Source organism: Anabas testudineus, chromosome 8 (assembly GCF_900324465.2).
Source record: "Anabas testudineus chromosome 8, fAnaTes1.2, whole genome shotgun sequence".
NCBI classification, from domain to species: domain Eukaryota; kingdom Metazoa; phylum Chordata; class Actinopteri; order Anabantiformes; family Anabantidae; genus Anabas; species Anabas testudineus.
The window spans coordinates 18,561,392-18,580,425 of NC_046617.1; the positions used below are offsets into that span (position 1 = coordinate 18,561,392).

General features: G+C 39.7%; 2 protein-coding genes across 4 annotated transcripts; both read left to right on the forward strand.

Moving 5' to 3' along the window:
* Positions 1-60: 60 nt before the first annotated feature.
* On the forward strand, positions 61-4,996 carry LOC113155638 (SUMO-conjugating enzyme UBC9-like). Of its 2 annotated transcripts, none has more exons than XM_026350375.1 (7): positions 61-376; positions 633-718; positions 838-921; positions 2,083-2,155; positions 2,773-2,882; positions 3,087-3,166; positions 3,750-4,996. In XM_026350375.1, the coding sequence occupies exons 2-7, from the start codon at positions 653-655 to the stop codon at positions 3,811-3,813; spliced, it is 477 nt and encodes a 158-aa protein (XP_026206160.1). In that variant the 5' UTR covers positions 61-376; positions 633-652; the 3' UTR covers positions 3,814-4,996. The 2 variants fall into 2 exon arrangements, with proteins under 2 accessions (XP_026206160.1, XP_026206162.1); XM_026350377.1 differs by having other exon boundaries at positions 61-257.
* A 4,951-nt stretch (positions 4,997-9,947) lies between these two features.
* il2rb (interleukin 2 receptor, beta) lies at positions 9,948-17,346 on the forward strand. Of its 2 annotated transcripts, none has more exons than XM_026360118.1 (10): positions 9,948-10,225; positions 11,068-11,165; positions 11,525-11,678; positions 11,798-11,864; positions 12,016-12,109; positions 12,298-12,443; positions 12,925-13,105; positions 13,353-13,440; positions 13,550-13,628; positions 14,917-17,346. In XM_026360118.1, the coding sequence occupies exons 1-10, from the start codon at positions 10,221-10,223 to the stop codon at positions 15,685-15,687; spliced, it is 1,683 nt and encodes a 560-aa protein (XP_026215903.1). In that variant the 5' UTR covers positions 9,948-10,220; the 3' UTR covers positions 15,688-17,346. The 2 variants fall into 2 exon arrangements, with proteins under 2 accessions (XP_026215903.1, XP_026215896.1); XM_026360111.1 differs by having other exon boundaries at positions 9,949-10,225; positions 13,541-13,628.
* Positions 17,347-19,034: the final 1,688 nt, after the last annotated feature.

Sequence of the window (19,034 nt, forward strand, 5' to 3'; positions counted from 1 at the left end):
ATGGCCGCCGAGCTGTACCGTGTTCACTTAGGTGTCCCGGAAACTGCCTGAAGGTCCTGGCGAAATAAACAAATTGGGGTCCTTTCTTGTCGAAGCGCTATTGCTAATCACATTGTTGTACACAACTGCAAACTGTCAAATAACGACCCCGACATATTTTCACAAGAGTAACTGAGGAATGTTGATCACACTGAAGTTTGACTCGGTTTATTTCTTCCGTCCGTTTTGGTCCAGTTGTTGTGTCTAAACGTCGAAGGGTGTGTTTTCTTTTTCAGTCGCCGTCAACACAGAAACGTTAGCTAGCGCTAGCAAAGCAAACTAGCTTAAACTGAAACTGAAACCCGCTTAATTCTGATATTTAGCCAAAAAGTTACAGGTAAGTTCCGTTGAAAGGAAAGTAAAGGTGCTATTTTGTCTGTGTTTTGCTGGTGTTACGTATTCTGTCATGTACAGTGAATTCTAGAGGCGAACATCAACGCTAACATTTGTAAACAACGTCATTTACCGTCAGTGTTATGTAGTAAACTGTCAGCCGCTGTCGCCATATTAAGTACAAACAATCAAGACCATATCAGCGGATTTTTGGACGTCTTGAAGCGAATAATTAACTTGTTTGGGTTGTTTTTCCGCAGGGAGGCGTTGATGAGCAGCCATGTCTGGCATCGCTCTTAGCAGATTGTCCCAGGAGCGCAAAGCCTGGAGAAAAGACCACCCATTTGTAGGCAGCCAGCGTGATGATTACTGTTTTATTTCTGCATGTCCACACTTCACAAATGTTACTGCAGCTGTTGGTTGACTAGGACAGAAGTTGACTGCTCACGGTTTGTATCCACACAGGGTTTTGTTGCTGTGCCCACTAAGAATCCTGATGGGACGATGAATCTGATGAACTGGGAGTGTGCCATTCCAGGAAAGAAAGGCGTAAGTTAGATGCTTACTAGCAAAGAGTCAGCCCCACTGGACCGGCTGCTTTCAGGTGTTTTCACACCTACAATGGAGAATTCAGTACATTTTTGTCATCCTTTTCTTATAAACCCTTCCCTTTGCCAATATTACCACCCACACTGTCACATTATTCAGTTTTAGGTCGTGTTAGGAAGCATCTGCCAAATGACTAAATGTAAATGTAGGTAGTTTTAAACAACACACTTAACAGCTTAGTCTGTAATATTTGTATTAGGGCTGTTTAATTCATGCTCGTCTGGAACCTCACCTGACTATATTCTGTCATGTTCGTACCAGCAGAGAGAGCCACGGCATCAAAGCAGGTGCACTCTGTTTGCGTGGGCTGTGCAACTGTGAAACCAAACATTTATATGTGATTCTATTTAATTACATTAAATGTCTGTAGTTTTTTACTAGAAATTATTCCTCTGTTGTGTGCTGCACGCTGAACTACTTTTCAGGTGTAAAACAGAAACACAGTCATGATAGAGAGCATGTCGATGAGACCATATTTACTTATAAAATGAACCAGTGCACAGGTTAAAGACAGCAGCTGTGAGGAGGAAGTTATCCATTAATATTTAATATTGGTCTAATTCCTCTAAGGAATGAATCCAGGCAATACAACAAAAAAAATCTCCCCAAAGTGACAAATAATGTGACGCTCATTTAATCTTTTGACCTTGAAATAACTTAAAAGTATTATTATCTATTGTTAATAGTGTAAAGGACACTTCCGAATGTTTTCTTGGTGTTTAACCAAAACAGGCTGGACTCTTGCAAAACAATCATTACTAAGCCATAGAACAACAAAAGAAACAAGTTGCAGTTCATTTTTAGTTTTGTTACATAATGGTGACATGTATGATCTGTAATTTTTCACTGCAAATTATCACTCTCAGCTGGTAGTTAACAGGGTTCCTGCAGTAAGTTCTTACTTTTCTAAAGTTCTAATGTACTGCATTATACACATCAGAGGTGTTTCTGTTTTTATTCAAGTCTCACTGATGTAAATGTTGAAAAGAAATCCAATTTAGTTTCTAGACGTAGTTGTGCTTTGTGGTTTAATATCTCTTCTCATCTTCCCAGTGAGTTGGTTGATGGAGTTGGTTCTTTTTCTTCATTCTTTTTGTTCAGACCTTGTGGGAGGGAGGACTCTATAAACTCAGAATGCTGTTCAAAGATGACTACCCTTCCTCTCCACCCAAATGTGAGTAACAGGCCATGCTTCAGTTTATTTTGAAGGGTAGAAATTTGCACCTTGTATAAACGACAGCCCCTCAGTAGATGGCAGTACATTTAAATATGTTTTCTTTTAGTCAAAAAGGTAAATGTCGTCCTTTAAATTGCGACTTTTTGTGTTTGTGAGCATGGATAACGGTTTCTAAAAAGTTGTTACACATTCATCTTGATTTATTAAATATTTGATGTGTCAGTCACCAGTATGTTCTGGGACATAATCAAGGATCTGTCCCAGAATTCCTTTGTGTGATGGTTCTTTTAACTTCATTAAACTTCACTATGAAGAGAATGGATGCTAAACCAGAGTATGATGGTGCAGTGTTATTGCCCCAATCTTTAATAAAAGGTTTTTTAAAGAGCTTAGCTTATGAACATTCCAGTTACTGAAGGATGGATCAGAGGAAAATTGCATGTTTGACAGCACTTTCATGGATCCTCTTGTACTTTAGAGATACTGAGTGAAAAACCTTCAATGACAGGTAATGAATGGTTTTCTACAACGGCTACTTTGTCCTTTGTAATTAATCTTCAGTATTACCACATGGGTTTGCTTCAACTTCTGTCTCTTCATTGATTTCCACACAGGCAAGTTTGAGCCACCAATATTCCACCCAAACGTCTACCCATCAGGCACTGTGTGTCTCTCGATCCTGGAGGAGGACAAAGACTGGAGACCAGCCATCACCATCAAACAGGTGTGAACACTAGATATACAGTGAGGGGGTTATTGTGCTTTTGGCCATTTGATTTCTAAGCATAATTAACGCTTTTGTGCAGTGCAGTGACTGAATGCTGCAGTTTTTAGTTTATGTGGATCCCAGAGGAGTAATTGATGTTGAAATCAATAAACCCTCAAACTCACTTGACTCTGACTGCAGGATTATTGACTGTGGTTTCAGATCCTGTTGGGCATCCAGGAGCTGCTGAATGAGCCCAACATTCAAGACCCAGCACAAGCAGAAGCTTACACAATTTACTGGTAAGTGCAGCAGCTTGATTGTAGAAGCTTTATCCCTCATTGTAATTAGAGAGAGAAGTATTTTCAATATAAAAACATTGTGTATCATATTGTTTTCTACTTAGTTTGTGACATTTTGTCAATGACATCTTTGTATTGTTCCACTTGATAAGTTTTTTTAAGTACTCGAATAAACATATTTAAATATAACTTCTCTTATAAATGCTTTTTATCTTTGTGTGAGAATCTTTTTACTTTTTTGCCTTTGAGCTCGATTTCTGGGAGTCGAAGTCTGAATTTTTTTGTTTTTTTAGCAGCTCTTGTTTGTATTGGACACTTTTAATATGCTGAACACTGCAGATTCATTTCTAAAGGCTCTACTTTTGTAGATGTAGCTACATTAAGTCAGTTCAGATTACCTTCAGGATCGGCTGTGAATTTGCAGGGCAGGCCTGGATATCAGAGGCAAGTCATAATACAAAGAAGAAAAGGATGTTTTCTGTTCTTTCAGTCCTTTATACGCTGATATATTATCTAAGGAATCTAAATAAATAATGTTGGTGTGGTTAAATGTGTCTTTATCACTTTGTTTTGTGTGTTTCAGTCAGAACAGGATGGACTATGAAAAGCGGGTTAGGGCACAGGCCAAGAAGTTTGCCCCCACATAGAGAGGGGAGCACTCCTCCATCCCATCCTGAGCAGCCTGAACTGATCAAGGTTACAAACAGGAGGCAGGCAGCCCCTGAAGGACCACTCCAATAAGAATTCAGTTTTGAGTATTATCATACTATTACACAGGTGACAAATGGGCCTGTTGTTCTTTCTCTTTTTCTTCTTTCTTTCTTTTTCAGAACAGAAAACGTTCAGTAAAATCATACGTTTACCTGTCTTCAAGAAATAATTTGCATTTTAATGCAAAGCTGAAGATCCTAAAACTTTTCTGTCAACATGACCCTTGTTATTTGTAATTCTCGTATAATCCATATCTCCAGTTTGGTCATGAGCACTGCTAAGCTCACTGATGCTTTCGTTAATACTGTAACTCATGATAATGTGCTGACAGCTCTGTATCTGTCTAATGTTGATGTCCAAACATCTCTGTGTGTGATGTTCAGTCAAATGTGGTGGAAGAGGAGATTTTGTAGATAGTGTTTCATGAATTTGGGGATAAACTAGGACAAAACAGTCAGAAGCACAATGGAAGCTAAACCATCCTTTGTGCTCTTGATGCCTTATTTCAGTCTTATCGCATCTTCATAAAATAGTTTCCAGAAAAGCATCAAAAGAACCATCAACTCATCAAATTCAAATAAAAGAGAAAAAGACTTGCGTTCTGGTTGTGAGCTAAACTGTTCAGATCATCCTTTAGTGCAGTGAAATTAAAATAAACCTCATGTTAAGATTCTTTTTTTCGGAATCTAACTGGGAGTGAAACGATTTGTCACAGTGATAAAACGTCATGCTTCACCATCATCTGCTTCCCAACATGCTGTGCTGTGAGATAGACTAAGAAGAACTGTCTCTGTGTCTCTGTGTGTGTTTATTTGGCATCTTTTCATTCATTCATTTTTATCCTACTGTGCTTTCAATTGACTATAAATCCAGTAGCTGCCGACAGAAGCTGAACGCTCCTTATTGGAATGGCCTCTCAACCAGCAAGTAAACAGACAAAAGTGATTTTCTTATTTTCTAAATATGTGAGTGCATGTACATAATATAAATAATGACAAATGTGGAAGTTATGTTTTATATTGTTTTAGCCAGTTGACATTTGTGTGTGGTATTATAAGAACGAACACAATAAACGGCATAAACATGTGAAATAAAGTTCAATAAAGGAACTAATTTTTTCCTCTGTGGATTGTTTTTTGTTTGTTTGTTTGTTTTCTTATGTGGAAATAGGTGTAATGTTGGTTTATGATGCAAAATAATTTCTGATGGTGAGTGAAACATGAAAAAATTAAATATGCATCATATATATATATATATGGTGTGTGTATACTTAATTTTATCATGTGTTACTTTGTAGTGTTCTTTTATTCTATATAAAATTGATATAAAAAGATAAAGAGAGCTTCCATTTAAAGGAGACTGAAAGAAATTTAAGTGTTTAAAGGAGATTTATCTTCACTTCTGCTCTAAACTTTGTCCTTCAAGCGATAAGACTGTGACAAACACTTTCGTAATAACTTCAAAATAGCCAGCACACCTCACACGTACACCACAGTTATTTTAAATGTTTTCCAAATGTGGAGCGTGATGTTATTCTCTCAGATGTTGATTCTTCAGAAATGTAACACCTTTTGTTTTGCTCCACTCTTCCTGCCGTTTGTCATCTCGCTCTGGCCTCAGTTGACCAAAAAGACAAAGAGCAGGCGCAGATAAAATTTTCTTTTCTTTTTTCTTTTCGTCATCACACACCCTGAAGAAGTTGCTCCAGCTCCATAAACACTATCTGTTGTAAAACTAAATGCAGGAAAAAGGACTTTAACACATTTAACTCCCATCTCTGGTATCACAGATGACTTCTGGAAATATTTTGCAACATCAACCAACAAACAAATGGGTTTGCATCGTTTTTTTAAATATATTAAATATTAAAGTTACTGAAGTACTTGCACCTTTACTTGTGTACTGCTCCAGGTCTCCGGGTGAAGTCTCTACAGGCTTCTATCTGGTTGAGTTCATTGTTCTCTCAGATCTGACCAGTGTCCCTGTCTTTGCTGCTGAGATGCATCCCCATAGCATGATGCAGCCCCCACCATGCTTCACTGTAGGGATGGTGTTAACAACTCTGGTCCTCAAGGCCCACTGTCCTGCTGCTTGTTCTCCATCTGCCCCTGTCCCGCCCACTGCTGATTACCTGGATCAGGTGTTTTCAGCCAATCAGAAGCTGAATGATAAACAAGTGGGACAGTGGGTCTCGAGGCTGCTTTAAATGCTTTTGCCAAACTTCAAAAACATTGTTATGCTTTCACTTTGTTATGCAAATGTTTTATCTATTTACAGTTAAATCTGAAACACAATGCTGTGAAGGAGCCTGGTCAGCTCAGTTTGTTCTCATGTGTAGTTCTTAGTTTTACCAGTCTATCATCTAGGGTATCACTGTGGCTGCCCTGCAGCCCGGTGGACAGAAAGAAACATCGGCTAAACAAGAAACGGACTCGAGTAGAAAAAGGACACCACAAAATGAGGTCCTTCTTCCCGCAAGAAGACCGCAAGATGTACAGCGCCTTTTCACACTCTTGGTTAAAAAATAAGGTGTGATCTGCAGCTGCACGAATTACTAAGGCTGCTGCTTGAGTGCAAACAAAGAAGAGCATTATGTTGGAGATGAAATACCACTAGAAAGATTATTGGTTAGACAACAGATATCTGTGATATCCTTTTGGTTTAGGTTTAACCGAAATGTAATCGTGTTGGTGATACAGAGGGAGAGCAGCACAATGGCCCATGCATGAGCATTAATAATTAATTATTATGTTGAAGCAAAATAAAACTGATCAGTGTTAATTTAACTCATTGTGTCAATTTAAACTCGTAGAGATGCTTGAAATGTAAAATAAATTACGATGAATAATTTAGGGTGCAGACGTCCCTACTCAAACTACAACTGAAGGACCTAAACCGCTGAATGGTTGCAGAAGCTGAAGAGGTTATTTTTTGCTCGGTGTGTAAAGGCAGCAGAATGGAGGCGGTTTCTACAGAAACCACTGAAACTTGCTTTTTGTCACAACTTGCTGTCTGTCCTGTCAACTGAGATCTATATAATGTGTATCTGTAGTAGCAATCTCATGTATTCTTTAGTAGGCAGATAAAAGAGTTTGAGGAACTGTTTGAAGTTGCGTACAACTCAATTGACAAATATCATAAACCGTCAAAATAATCCCCAGTTGAAGATTAATCTGTCTCGCACGCAGACACTAATTTTAGGCGTAGTCAGTTCAGTGTGCATGTTAAATTTGCTGCTGCAGAGTTAGCTGGAAATGTTATACTTAAATGTGGGAAGCCACAATCTATTTAAACTCTAACCGTAATTTCAAATTACAAATGAACATTTGTAATGTTAGTTTACCGTATTCTGGTTTACATCCATTATATGACATGATTTACATAAGCTTTTACTAGCTGCAGTTTAAAGCTAACATCAACTCACATGCAGTCTTGCAGAGCAGCAAACACGGCTGCAGACTTTTAGTTTTGTTCAAATTTGACGGTGACTCTTCACATAAGTGCAGGAGCTAGTGTTAAGTGTTGGGACTGTACCTGAATCATACTGTGGCAGATTAATGTGCAGATGTTTGCACCACAGGATACTGAGCTTAGTCAACGCAGACCCCTGTTTACAGGAATTATTACATTAGACTTCTGCATTCACCGTCAATGAACACTGTTAAATACAGAGACAGTTAGCACTCCATTAGCTGCATCTTTCTTTAATAAGCACTATTGTAAACAAGAGTTGCATTATGTTTTTTAACAAGTTTTGCACTATGAGCATCGGAGTGTACCCTCCCTTGTTATGTTCTCACCTCCTCCCCACTGAGCAAACCCCTGTCTTTGTGGTCTATTGGTGAAGACTGTTTTCTTGTTGCCTGTTGAGCGTAAACACCACCGTGGTCTTCTCAGCAGCTTCCCACCTCAGATACAGCGGACTTTGACCTTTAGACAAGTGCTGTACGCTCTTCTTCCTCCCACACCTCCTCTGCACGCTTCGGCTCTCCCCTTGTCTCTCCTGCTACCACTGCTGTAGCTGATGCTGACACCTTAGTAACTGCAGGAACTCGTGGGGGGGCGAGAGGGGGCATGCATCAGATCACCCTTTGGCCTATTGCACGTCTGAAACCCCCTCAGGCTGCTTACAGCTGAGTTCAAACATGTTGTGTTGCAACAGTAGTTGTATGCATGGTAGGCCCCTACATGCAGCCTGATGAGTATTACACAACAGCCTTTCATTGAATTTGAAGACAATGAGATGAGCGTTTGCAACCTACATTGATACAATCAGCTCTGCTACGTTTGCTGCACTCACGTATTGACCTTTTGACTACAAGGCTTCGGATGGGATTGGCTGAAAGTGTTTCTCTGTCTCACTGCCACTTCATCAATTCATTTTTTTCCGGAGCCACAAGCTGGACTGTTTTGTGGCTCTGACGTGGTTTTAGTGGTAGTTGTGAGAAGCAGTAATGTTGTTGTACATGAGCTTGTGACCAGAGCTTGTGCGGTTCTCCTGGACCAGCAGGATTGAACCTTGTCCCTACTTCATTAACACCACTGTGGTGACCTTGATCAGGAAAGTGCCAGCTTTGTTAACAGTATAATAAGAGCATGCAGTCTGCAACACAGCTGTGTTAAAATGTAATTACTGTTGCTGCAGGATAATTAGGGACTGTAAAAAAATTTTCATATTTAGCACCTCATATTTAACATCTTAAAAATCCAGCTACCCAGGGTTATTCATATTAGCTTTGACCTTGATGTAGAAAAGAACTGCAAGTTTGATGTGTTTGTAGAAAAAACCTTTGACACATTTTGATAATGTTTAGTAAAACTACACCAAGACGACATATAAAAATTCACTCCCAAATAAATCCTGTAAGTGGAGTTGTGGCGATTGGTCTCATTTCCTACAACACTTTTCAGAAAGTCCCTAATCTATCAGTGGTGGAAGAAGTACTCATCTCTTTACTTAGGTCAAAATACCAATACCACAGTTTCAAAATACCACATCACAGGTCAAACTTGGAAGATGCGAAACATGCAGAACGAGGGGGCAAGTTTAGGAACCACTGGTATAAAATACGACTATTAGACTGTAAAACCTGAAGTGATGAAGTGATCATGATGTCTATGTTCAACTGACATGTAGTACTATAAGTACTATTGATATTAGTAGTACTGTTTTATTTCTAAATAAATAGTCTAGTGGTTTCTACCTATGGGGCATTCCCATCCAAAGAGCCCCAAGATTCAGTAGAGTGATTAAATGGAGTAAAAATAAAATTAAAAATATATAAAGTTGTGCTCATCAGATTTTAATTTATTTATTTGTTGAACTTTTTAATGTGTTTAGTTGAACTGCTGACAGTTCTTCAACATTAATTTTCATCAGCTTAATGGTTTAAAATGATGGTAAATTCATCACCTGAAAAGCGGGTGATAAAAAAGTGTGTAGGAGTTGAAGCAGAAAATAGCAACAGATAGAAATACTCAGGTTATACGAACTGCCATCCTCTGAGACTGATTGACAGGAATCGAAGGACGGACAGACGCACAAGAGGAAACGTTTTGAGGCCTGTGGCTAAAGAAATGAAATGCTCGGTGACCTTTGAGTGAGAGCAGGCTGCAGCTTTAACTTTCAACCACCTTCGTTCGTTCCTCTACAGAAGCAGCTGAGGAGTGTACATACATGTCTGCAGTGGTTGCGGCTGCAACAGCAGTGGTTTCGATGCTGTACATGTTTTCTGTGTGTGTGTGTTTGCATCTTTAAGAAAAACCCACGGGTCTAAATCTGGTATCTTTAGGCTCTTTAATCCTCTGAATGTTCAGTTTAAGCTGAGTTTCATTGACACAAACCACTTCATAGGACAGCGTGCGAGTTACAACCCACTTTATGTTGTGATTCAAACAGGATGTGATGTGGCTTTGTATTTCTCGTTTTTAGTACAATTATCTTGAACACTGTGACGGGGTCCAGGTAGCAGGAGGAGTTAATGCATTCGCACCCCCCCCCCGAGCCTGTCCTCTCTCTCTCGCTCTGTCTCTCTCTCTCTCACCGCCTCATGAGGCTTCCTGTGAAGCCTCAGTGGTTACAAGTGGAAAATGTAACTGGGCACTTAAATGAAGAGAGAGGGGTGAGAAAGAGGAGACAGAGGGATGAGCGTGAGCAGCAGAGAGAGAGAGAGAGAGAGAAGAGGGAAGATTGCACAAGAAGGTGAGAAAGTGATGTGCAAGTAGAGAGAAAGAGGGACAGAGGGAGGCAGTACAAAAGGAAATCTGAATTCGTTAGTCCAGAGGAGGAGGCGACAATGTGTTTCCTCTCAGGGACCCCTGCTGCCTTCACTGACCAAGACTAATGAGGTACTGTATCACATTCTTTACAAATCCTGTTCAAAAGTGACAAAGACTTCATGTGTTTTAGTTTGTGCACTTGTAGGATTTTCTCTACAGCCTCTTTGAGCACTTTCAGCTCTTGTTGTTCACTGTGGGTGTTAGGTAGGAGTCCTGATCTTCCATGATTACATGAAGCAAGTGGTTTTATTTCCACTGTGCTTTTTTTTTTAATATATAATACGCAAATCAGTTATAGCGACACCTGCAACTTGTTCAGGCTTTGATGGAAAAACCAGCCACAGATGAGTCACAGTGGTGACAAACTGTCTGACTTTATGGAAAAGTCCAGCTCGTCAGGTCCAATCATCTCAATCTACATCCTGATGTACGCTTGTTGTTTAATGTCTGTCTTCTTCTATTCTAGTCTAATTTAAATATGACTCTTACCAGTATGACCAGGAGGAAGCTCTTGGCTGTAAAACATAGTTAATATATTTGCTGTTAGTGCACGAACACAGGTGTCAGTGTTTTCGGTCCAGTTTCACTCAGAGCCGCTGCCTTCTCAGGGTGAGTATCTTGCGTGTGGACATCCAGTGCTGTTTTCTCACTTTACATTACGTGTAAAGCTCCATGGTGATGGGGGTTTGCTGATGTAGTTTCAACCTCCAGGTTTCAGAAATAAGTTTCTATTCATTTCAGAAAAGAAGATCATAGACACCTGGGTGGTTGTTGTCACAATATCTCAGCATATCACCACTTCTATTTGTGCCATTTGTTTTCTGCTGAGCTTGTTAATATTTGGAACATTACTGATTTCACAGTTGTCATTTTAATGCGTTGCCTGTAGTGATCCTCCTTTCTGTTCACAGTCATACCGCATCGGTGACCATGAAGACGCTGTGGTCCTCGTACCTGCTGGTGGCTCTGTGTTCGGCCCACGCAGCCCGCTCTCACAAAGTCTCAGCAGGTAAAACTAACACAGCGTTAGAAAACAGCGCTGCTTTAGTGAATTTTGTTTCATTGCTTTTTTATTTTTTAACAAGTCCAATCATATTTAAAAGCTGACGAGTTACACTGGTGGACGGGGTTCAGCATGTGATCCACACCCGTCCACCACAATGTTAAAACCTCCAGGTTGTGCCACATTGGTGTTTATCCCCCTATAAAGACTTTTTTATGTTTCCATTCCCACTTTAACCTTGCAAAAGTAAGTGCGTACAGAGATCACTGGTCTATCTCAATGTCCCACATGAAGGACAAGTCCGGTGACACTGATTAAGAGACACCGTCCTAATCTCTTTCTTTTTGCCTGGTATTTTGTCTCAGGCACTCAAGGACTCTCCTGTATAAATGATTTCTTCAACAACATCAGCTGCACGTGGAGCGGCGCCCCAGTGGCTCCTGGTGTGGACTGTTGGATCATGGGTGTGAGGAAAACCTCGAAAATGATAGAAGGCACAAGACATTCTCTACTAATTAAGTAAGATGTTACACATATTATAGTGTATTTGCTCCATTTCTCTTGGAGACTCAATGAAGTAACTCAAAACCTGTCTGGGTTATTTAAAATGTGACTGTTCTCCTATCTGTTTTATTTAGAAAAAGCTGCAGACTGAAACAACACAGAATTTCTCCTCCAGGCTGCAGTTTTGTCTTCGAAAATGAAGTAAATCGCTGATATGTCTTTCATTAGAACATTTACACCTACAGTATCATTCATCCCTTTATGTCTCTCCCTTTAAAATCAATGTTTGTTCAGTGCATCTCTTTCTCGTCTTTTCTTATTTTCTCTGTCCTCATGTAATCAATCTCTGCAGCCATTCAACTTTTTTGAAGTCATGCCCAACATCAGCATAGAGTGTAATGGCACAATGGTGGACAGCATCAAACATTATAAGCCCTACGATCACAGTGAGTGTGGTTTCTCTTAACAAAACTTCTATCCTTAGACTTATTCCGAAATCTGGAAATCTATTAATATAATAAAAAGACAAGACAGGCCATGTGAATCACCGACTGAAAGTGCAGATGCTGTTGAATTCTAATAAAATTAAAACTTTTGTGACTTTCTGTGTTTGTGTGTATGTGTGTGTGTGCAGTTAAAATGCATCCTCCAGGTGTTCCCAATGTCAGCACGACTGCTAATGGTACCAGGATATCATGGACTCCTGGCAGTCCTCTCAACGAACTGTTCAAGACATTTGACTTCGAAGTCCAGGTCATACAGAAAAACCAGACATGGAAGGTGAGCATCTGTGCTTGTTGGTGTTGTAGGCATGAACATTTTACACAATCGTGAGCGGTATATTCCATATAATATTGGTAAATCGAAAGCACAACATACAGTAACATGACTGAAAGCCCACAGCCACGCAAGCAGCTCCGTGAGGCTGTATGTAGGCACTAAATGAGTAAGCTAACAGTCTCACAGTAACAATGCTGATGTTTTGGTGCTCACATAGTACAGATTATATTTGAAGGGTTTAGTCATAAACCATGTTATTGGACAAGTTTTGAACTGAAGATGAACTGATGATGGTGGCAGATTAAAGCAGATTGAGGGAGATATTTTACTCTGGACACTGTGTGAATGTCTGTGCATAATTTCATGGCAATTTAATTTATTTTTATTTATTTTCAGCTTCTCGTAGATTTGATATCTGTCTGTTGGGGTTGTTAAGATACATTGCTGCCTATTTTTTAAGATATTGTGCATCTGTTAACAGGAGGCCCACACTTTCTCCACACAAGACCAGGACATAACAATACCCTCTTGGCAATTGAAGGGGATCTGCCATGTGAGGGTGAGGGTCAAGTACTCAAAGAAGGCCGACAGCCACTGGAGCAACTGGAGTCCGACAGCGTCCTGGATGGGAGAAATAGATATGGAGGTCTCACAGGATCAAGGTAAGAAGAAGAAAAACACTTCAACCAACAACTGAGACACCCTTACAGGTTTTACAGGGTTTTTTTTATGTCAGTCTCAGGGTTACAGGTGTTTTGTGCGTCTCGAAATGATGCTGGACTAGATAGCGACTGTGTCTGTCCAGTCAGGATTTAAGATATTCGCCAAACACAGGCAGGAAAGGAAAACGTGTGTGTGTTTGTTTGTAGACCCTGCTCTGCACATTATAAAGTCAGCTCTCTGTTTCAGATTGGCCTTGGGTAAAAACAGGAGTGCAGTTATGCATAATCCTCTTTGTCATAATATTAACAATTTACGGGAGCTGTGTGATCAGTGGGTGAGTAACTTGTACTATACTTATACTATACTTACACCATACTTATACTGTGTGTGGGTGTGTTTGCATGCCATATATTTAACCTAATGTCTCTTTCAAGCTGTTTCAGGCGTCTCAAAAGGAAGCCTGTTCCAAACCCGTCCAAATACTTCCACACTCTCCACTCTGTCCACAGAGGAAATCTAAAGGTAAATCTACATATTGTCACCAAACACTAAACCTTCTGACCACTGAATTTTACCACGTGGAACATTTTGACAAGCAGTGATGCTGCGTACACTGCACTGTTACCACAAGCTTTCATGTACACCATTAATACATCTATAACTCTGTGGTATTAACATGGCTTTCAACATCACGTATGATGAATAGTTTGATGTGAATTTATATATTTATTTTGGTACATGAATAGAAGTAATCAGTGTGCTGCAAACTATATTCAGTTACAACTAGTAATTGCAGCACTGACCGTAGCCGATTTTGTTACTGTACATTGATTCTGATGAACCACAGCTAGATGTGGAACAGTAATATACTGGTGCTGTTGTTGGTTTAGTGTGCAGAATATGTTGTTTGTCCATGCAGGAACATAAAATAGCAGATGAAAGTGTTTTCTCATCTGATGATCCCAGGATAAGATTATTGTATGTGATTGTATGAGAAAAAGTGGCTTTAAAGCACTTTGGTTAACGTATCTCAAAGGATAAAATTAATTTTAACATGTCTGTGGGATTAAGGCATCTGCATGCCTGGAAAAAATATTTTTTCTAAAGATAACCATATTTCCTCTCCCCTTATCGGAGTACCCCATGGTTCAACGTTAGGACCAATGTTATTCTTTATATATTTGTTTTTGCCAGTTAACTTGAGGAAGCATATTTTCTTTCCTGCAGAAACTTTGACAATTCTGATAAAATAACCTGCTAATACCTAATTTTCTGCTTCAGCGTGTACATTAACCTTTATTATAAATTTTTATTATTATCAATTATTAAACTTGAGAAATATGGTTATTTACCAGACAGGGAAGAATCTGCTGCTTCAGTTTTGACCATGTATTAAAACAAAATAAAAACTACTAAATTCCTACGATGATTACAGGCTAAAGTTTCTAAATGAAGGTTTCTAATTCCATTCAATACATTTAACGCTGAAACCTACCAGAAATCTACTGTTAATATCTTCTAATGAGCATTATTCCCCTCCAAGCCTCAGTCACCACAAGCAGCTGCTTCCTTTCCAGTTTACAGGTTTGGTCAATTTAATAAGAAGTAAGGTAAAATACTCTCTTCTAACCACTGACTACCAGTAAAAATCACAGAGCTGCAGCCACAGTCTGCCCCAGATTACAAAAAATCCATTTTAAAACCACAAAAGAACATGCTTCTCAGCTTGGTTTGTTTGTCGCTTGTGTTTGAGGCTATGATGTTACGATTCACACTATCTAGACTAAATCTCTATTTTACTGTCCCCCAGAAATGGCTGAATCCTACTTCTGAATCTTTCTTCACGGCTCAGACACGCGATCACATCTCCCCAGTGGAGGTGTGTGAAAGCTGGGATGTGGTCCCCTCCAGCTCTCCCTCCTCCAGCTCCAACAGCGCCCTGCTTCATTTCCAGAGTTACCCCTCTGCTAGTTCAGACACCAGTGGGATTGTTGACAACTTCTCATCCTCCTCCTCATCCTGTTTCTATAACATGGGCTACTTCGTGTCCGATTCCTCTAGCAGCTCGGGTCGAGCTGACCCCAGTCCTGCCTACTTCACCTATAAAGATGAGTTTCACAACCTTATTAATGATCACAACCTTCATGTGTCCCTCTGCCCTTCGTTCACCACTCTTCCAGTCTACGAAATCCTGAAGAGGGAGCCGCAGAGCCCAGACTCCGGTTTTGGCATCGGAAAGGAAGATGAAGAGGACAGGAAAGAAGAAATGGAGATGAGTGTAGAAGGGGAAGAGGTTTCTGATGATCCCCAGAGCCCCCTGCATATTATCCTCCCTCTGCATCTTCCTTCTCGAATGTGCCCTGCTTCCTCTACTCCTCCCCCTCCTCGTCTTCCCAGTCCAACTCAGAAGTCCTCTGATAGCCAGCAGACGAATGTACCTGTAGTAGTTAGTGGCAGCTATGCAGCCTGGCCCGTGGGCAGTGCCATGTGCAGGTCTTCCTCCATGCCTGTTGAGCCCTGTAAAACAGGCTATCTCACCCTCAAAGAACTTCAGACTACATTCAGCAATAAATCCATCTAAAACCTGAAAATGTTTTAAATAAGAAAAATAATTAGTCTTTATTTTTAACATTTAAATAAGCGGTGATATATTTTGGTCACCTGAAGTCAGCAGGACAAGAGTTGTGTTTCTAAACACCTGATGAACACGAGTCTAATATTAACTCTCCTTTTAGCTCTGTTTTGGTTTTTCTCCTGAATTATTTGGTTCTGTATTTGCCACTATGTTTAAAAGCAAAGGTGGTATAATGTAGAATATTCCTTTTCAGTTTTTTTTTTTCAACACCGCTCAATGCAAGGCAATTAAACACTTGCAATCAGAAAATGAATCAATGATAAACATTTTAGCTCATTTTGAAAACAGCTGACTTCAGTAGTTGGATTACGTTGGACCCCGGAAACATTGCTGCATGCTGCTTGCCTTTTACGACTGGGGGAGTGAATCAAAACAGTAACGCTGGGAGCTAGAAAACCAAAACAAGAAGCTGAAAGATGCAAAGAAGCTACATGGAAGTGAGGGAAGCTGCAAAGCCAGGTGATAATTCTATTTTAGTTTGTCACCATAAACAACACTGTTCACAATACATTAAATCATCTAATCATATGATAGATTTTTGATTCGAGCTGCTTTAAAAGTATATTTTTATTATTTCAGATCATCCTAATCAGTTAGTTTAGCTTACTAGAAAGAGCTAGCTTGATAGCATTAACAGAAACTAGAATTAAAATAAAATAGAACTACTTCAGTTCCACTATTAATAATGATATTAGATTTCAGAGTTAATTCATTTTGCTTAGTAAGAAGCTGTACAGGAATTTTGATGATGAACTATCTGTGTAATGTGTCAATTAACAGCCAGATGAGCTGTTGTTGCCTGGCGCACAGTGTAAAAGTTCAATTTAATGTGTACCGTACTATAAGAATGTGTTCTGACCACTCCAGTGTTTTACTTTTACTTTATTTGCGTAAGTTTTAAACACAGATACAGTGAAAAAACTACTTTAGGCTTAATTCTACTGTCAGCAACTGATGACTCTGTCTTAAAGACACAAAGATGCAGTTTGGAGCTCATTACTTTAACTTTAGATACACGGTGTGAGAGCTCTTTAAAACTACAAACATCATTTTATAATTAAAGAAAAATCTTTACTCCTGCAGGCAGATCCAAGTACTGATTTGATGATGTAAATAGTTTTAAATTAGTTTGAATTAAGAACATGCAGTCATAAAGACATTACAGTGTATACAGTGTACTGCTCGCACTCTAAGCTGATGTTCAAGGGCATGAAACTCACCGACTCTACAGGAGCATTCAAGCATTACATTAGATGATTTTACTGAAGGCAGCTGGTTTGCCTGTGAAATGTTTGTTAATCTTATTTGCTTGCATATCTTTATGAGTGACTGAATGCAGATCATCACAATTAATCATTGTTTTAGAAGCAGATACATCCCACAATATGATGGTATGTGGAATATGTTGCAATGAAGACGTGTGCATACAGAATCAGAAAGATCTTTATTATCAGGCTGCTTGATCTGGATATAAATATATGAGGTCAGTGATAAATGTTGCTACTCTTGTCTTTACACAGCAGAGCATATTTCCGCTGTACTCACTGACATCTGTGCAGAGACCAAACAAAATAAATGCTCTGGTAGAAATGGGTCAACCTTTGACTTCCTGTGTCGTTGAATGAGGGCTCAGGGGTGGGCATGAAAGTCGATGGTAGAAAGAGAGTCGAAGTTTCTGAGTGTGTGTGTGTGTGTGTGTGTGTGTGTGTGTGTGTGTGTGTGTGTGTGTGTGTGTGTGTGTGTGTGTGTGTGTGTGTGCAGGTTTGAGTGTTTACATGTCCTGTCAGGTGGTCCTGGTGGTGTGTGTGTGAGCATGTGTATTAGAGTGTGGTTTGACATTTAACTCTGACACAACCAGCAACATCCGTTTACCTCACAGAGAATTTGCAATATTTAGCCATGTCAGTAAGAAACCGCACAAGATGTTGCTCTTCATCAGACTTATTCTAAAATCTTTTCTTTCCATTTCGCATTTCACACCTAAAGCCATTACACAGAACTGCTGTGGATACGCCGACGGCTCGATAGTAGTGAAAGTACAGAAACACAACTCATTAACTACACAAATGCAAATTAGTGCTCAACGAGCCTCCACACAGCAAGAAGAGGGGCTGCGTGTTACAAACTGTGAAAAAGTCAGTAACGTGGATCAATGCTGGTGAAAATGGTGATTAAATTGTCCCAGTGTTTAAAGCTATCACAGTTTAATTGGTGATTGTACAAACGATGCAAATGCCAAATAGTGAGATATGTTTAAATGTTCAGTCCACTAAAAAAACAAGTAAAATAACCTATATCACAGTGTAAAGTCCTGCATTTGTTATGTTACTTAAGTAAAAGTGCAAAGGTATTAATTAAAATACATCATAATTTACTTGCTGATTCTAGTTTATTTCACTAAACTGTAGTTAAAACCTAGTTTCTTTCTGAACTGCAGTGAAATAAAGTAAAGTACAAGTACATTTCAATTTTACAGATCTTAAGTAAATGTACTTCATTTAATTTCCACCAATTATAATTTAGAAAATAGCACCAACACCAGGTCAAACCAACAAAAACTATTGGGTTAAATTATTGGGCAACACCCTCCCCAGTCCTTAATCCTCAGACAGAAAAAGGAAAAACTTCCCCAGAACAGGTTGAAGTATCTTTCATGTAGTGTACTATGTGTTTTCTACCAGTAGGTGACATTACAAAACTGAACAAGAGTCGACCTCCTCCTCCTTCTCCTTCTTCTTCTTTCTTGTTGGGTCTGTTTGGTGCCTCCATCATTCCATATATGCACTGATTCAATAAATATTCAGTCTGTGTTCGTCAGGCGTCTCTCCAGCTGCATGACTCTGGGGTCTCCGCCTGTTTAAATTTCCTCTGCTTGCTCTGACAGTCACCAGGGAAGCTTTGACCCAGCTGACCAGAAGAGACGCACAGAGGGTGGGAGAGGATGAAAATATGCCCTGTACGTTGTGTTGAAAAACCACAGAGCTTGTTTTGGATCTTTCTCACAGTGAAATGGGAGGATGTGAGGTCAGGCCAACAGTGTTTCCCACCCTCTTTATGTGGAGTAAAAACAGAACCCATTGCTGTCGGGAGGAGAAGGGAGGCAGCACAGATATCTCATAAACATACAAGAGTGGTTGTACTAATGCAACAGAAGCAGATGTGAGAGCTTATTTTGAAGTAGAAAGTCATTTCTTCTTTACTCCACTTGATTTTATTTTGGGTGATGCACTTCTCTCCTTGCTCTCCCACTCACTATTTCACATGTACTTCTTGGTCAGGTGCAGCCAGTGGAG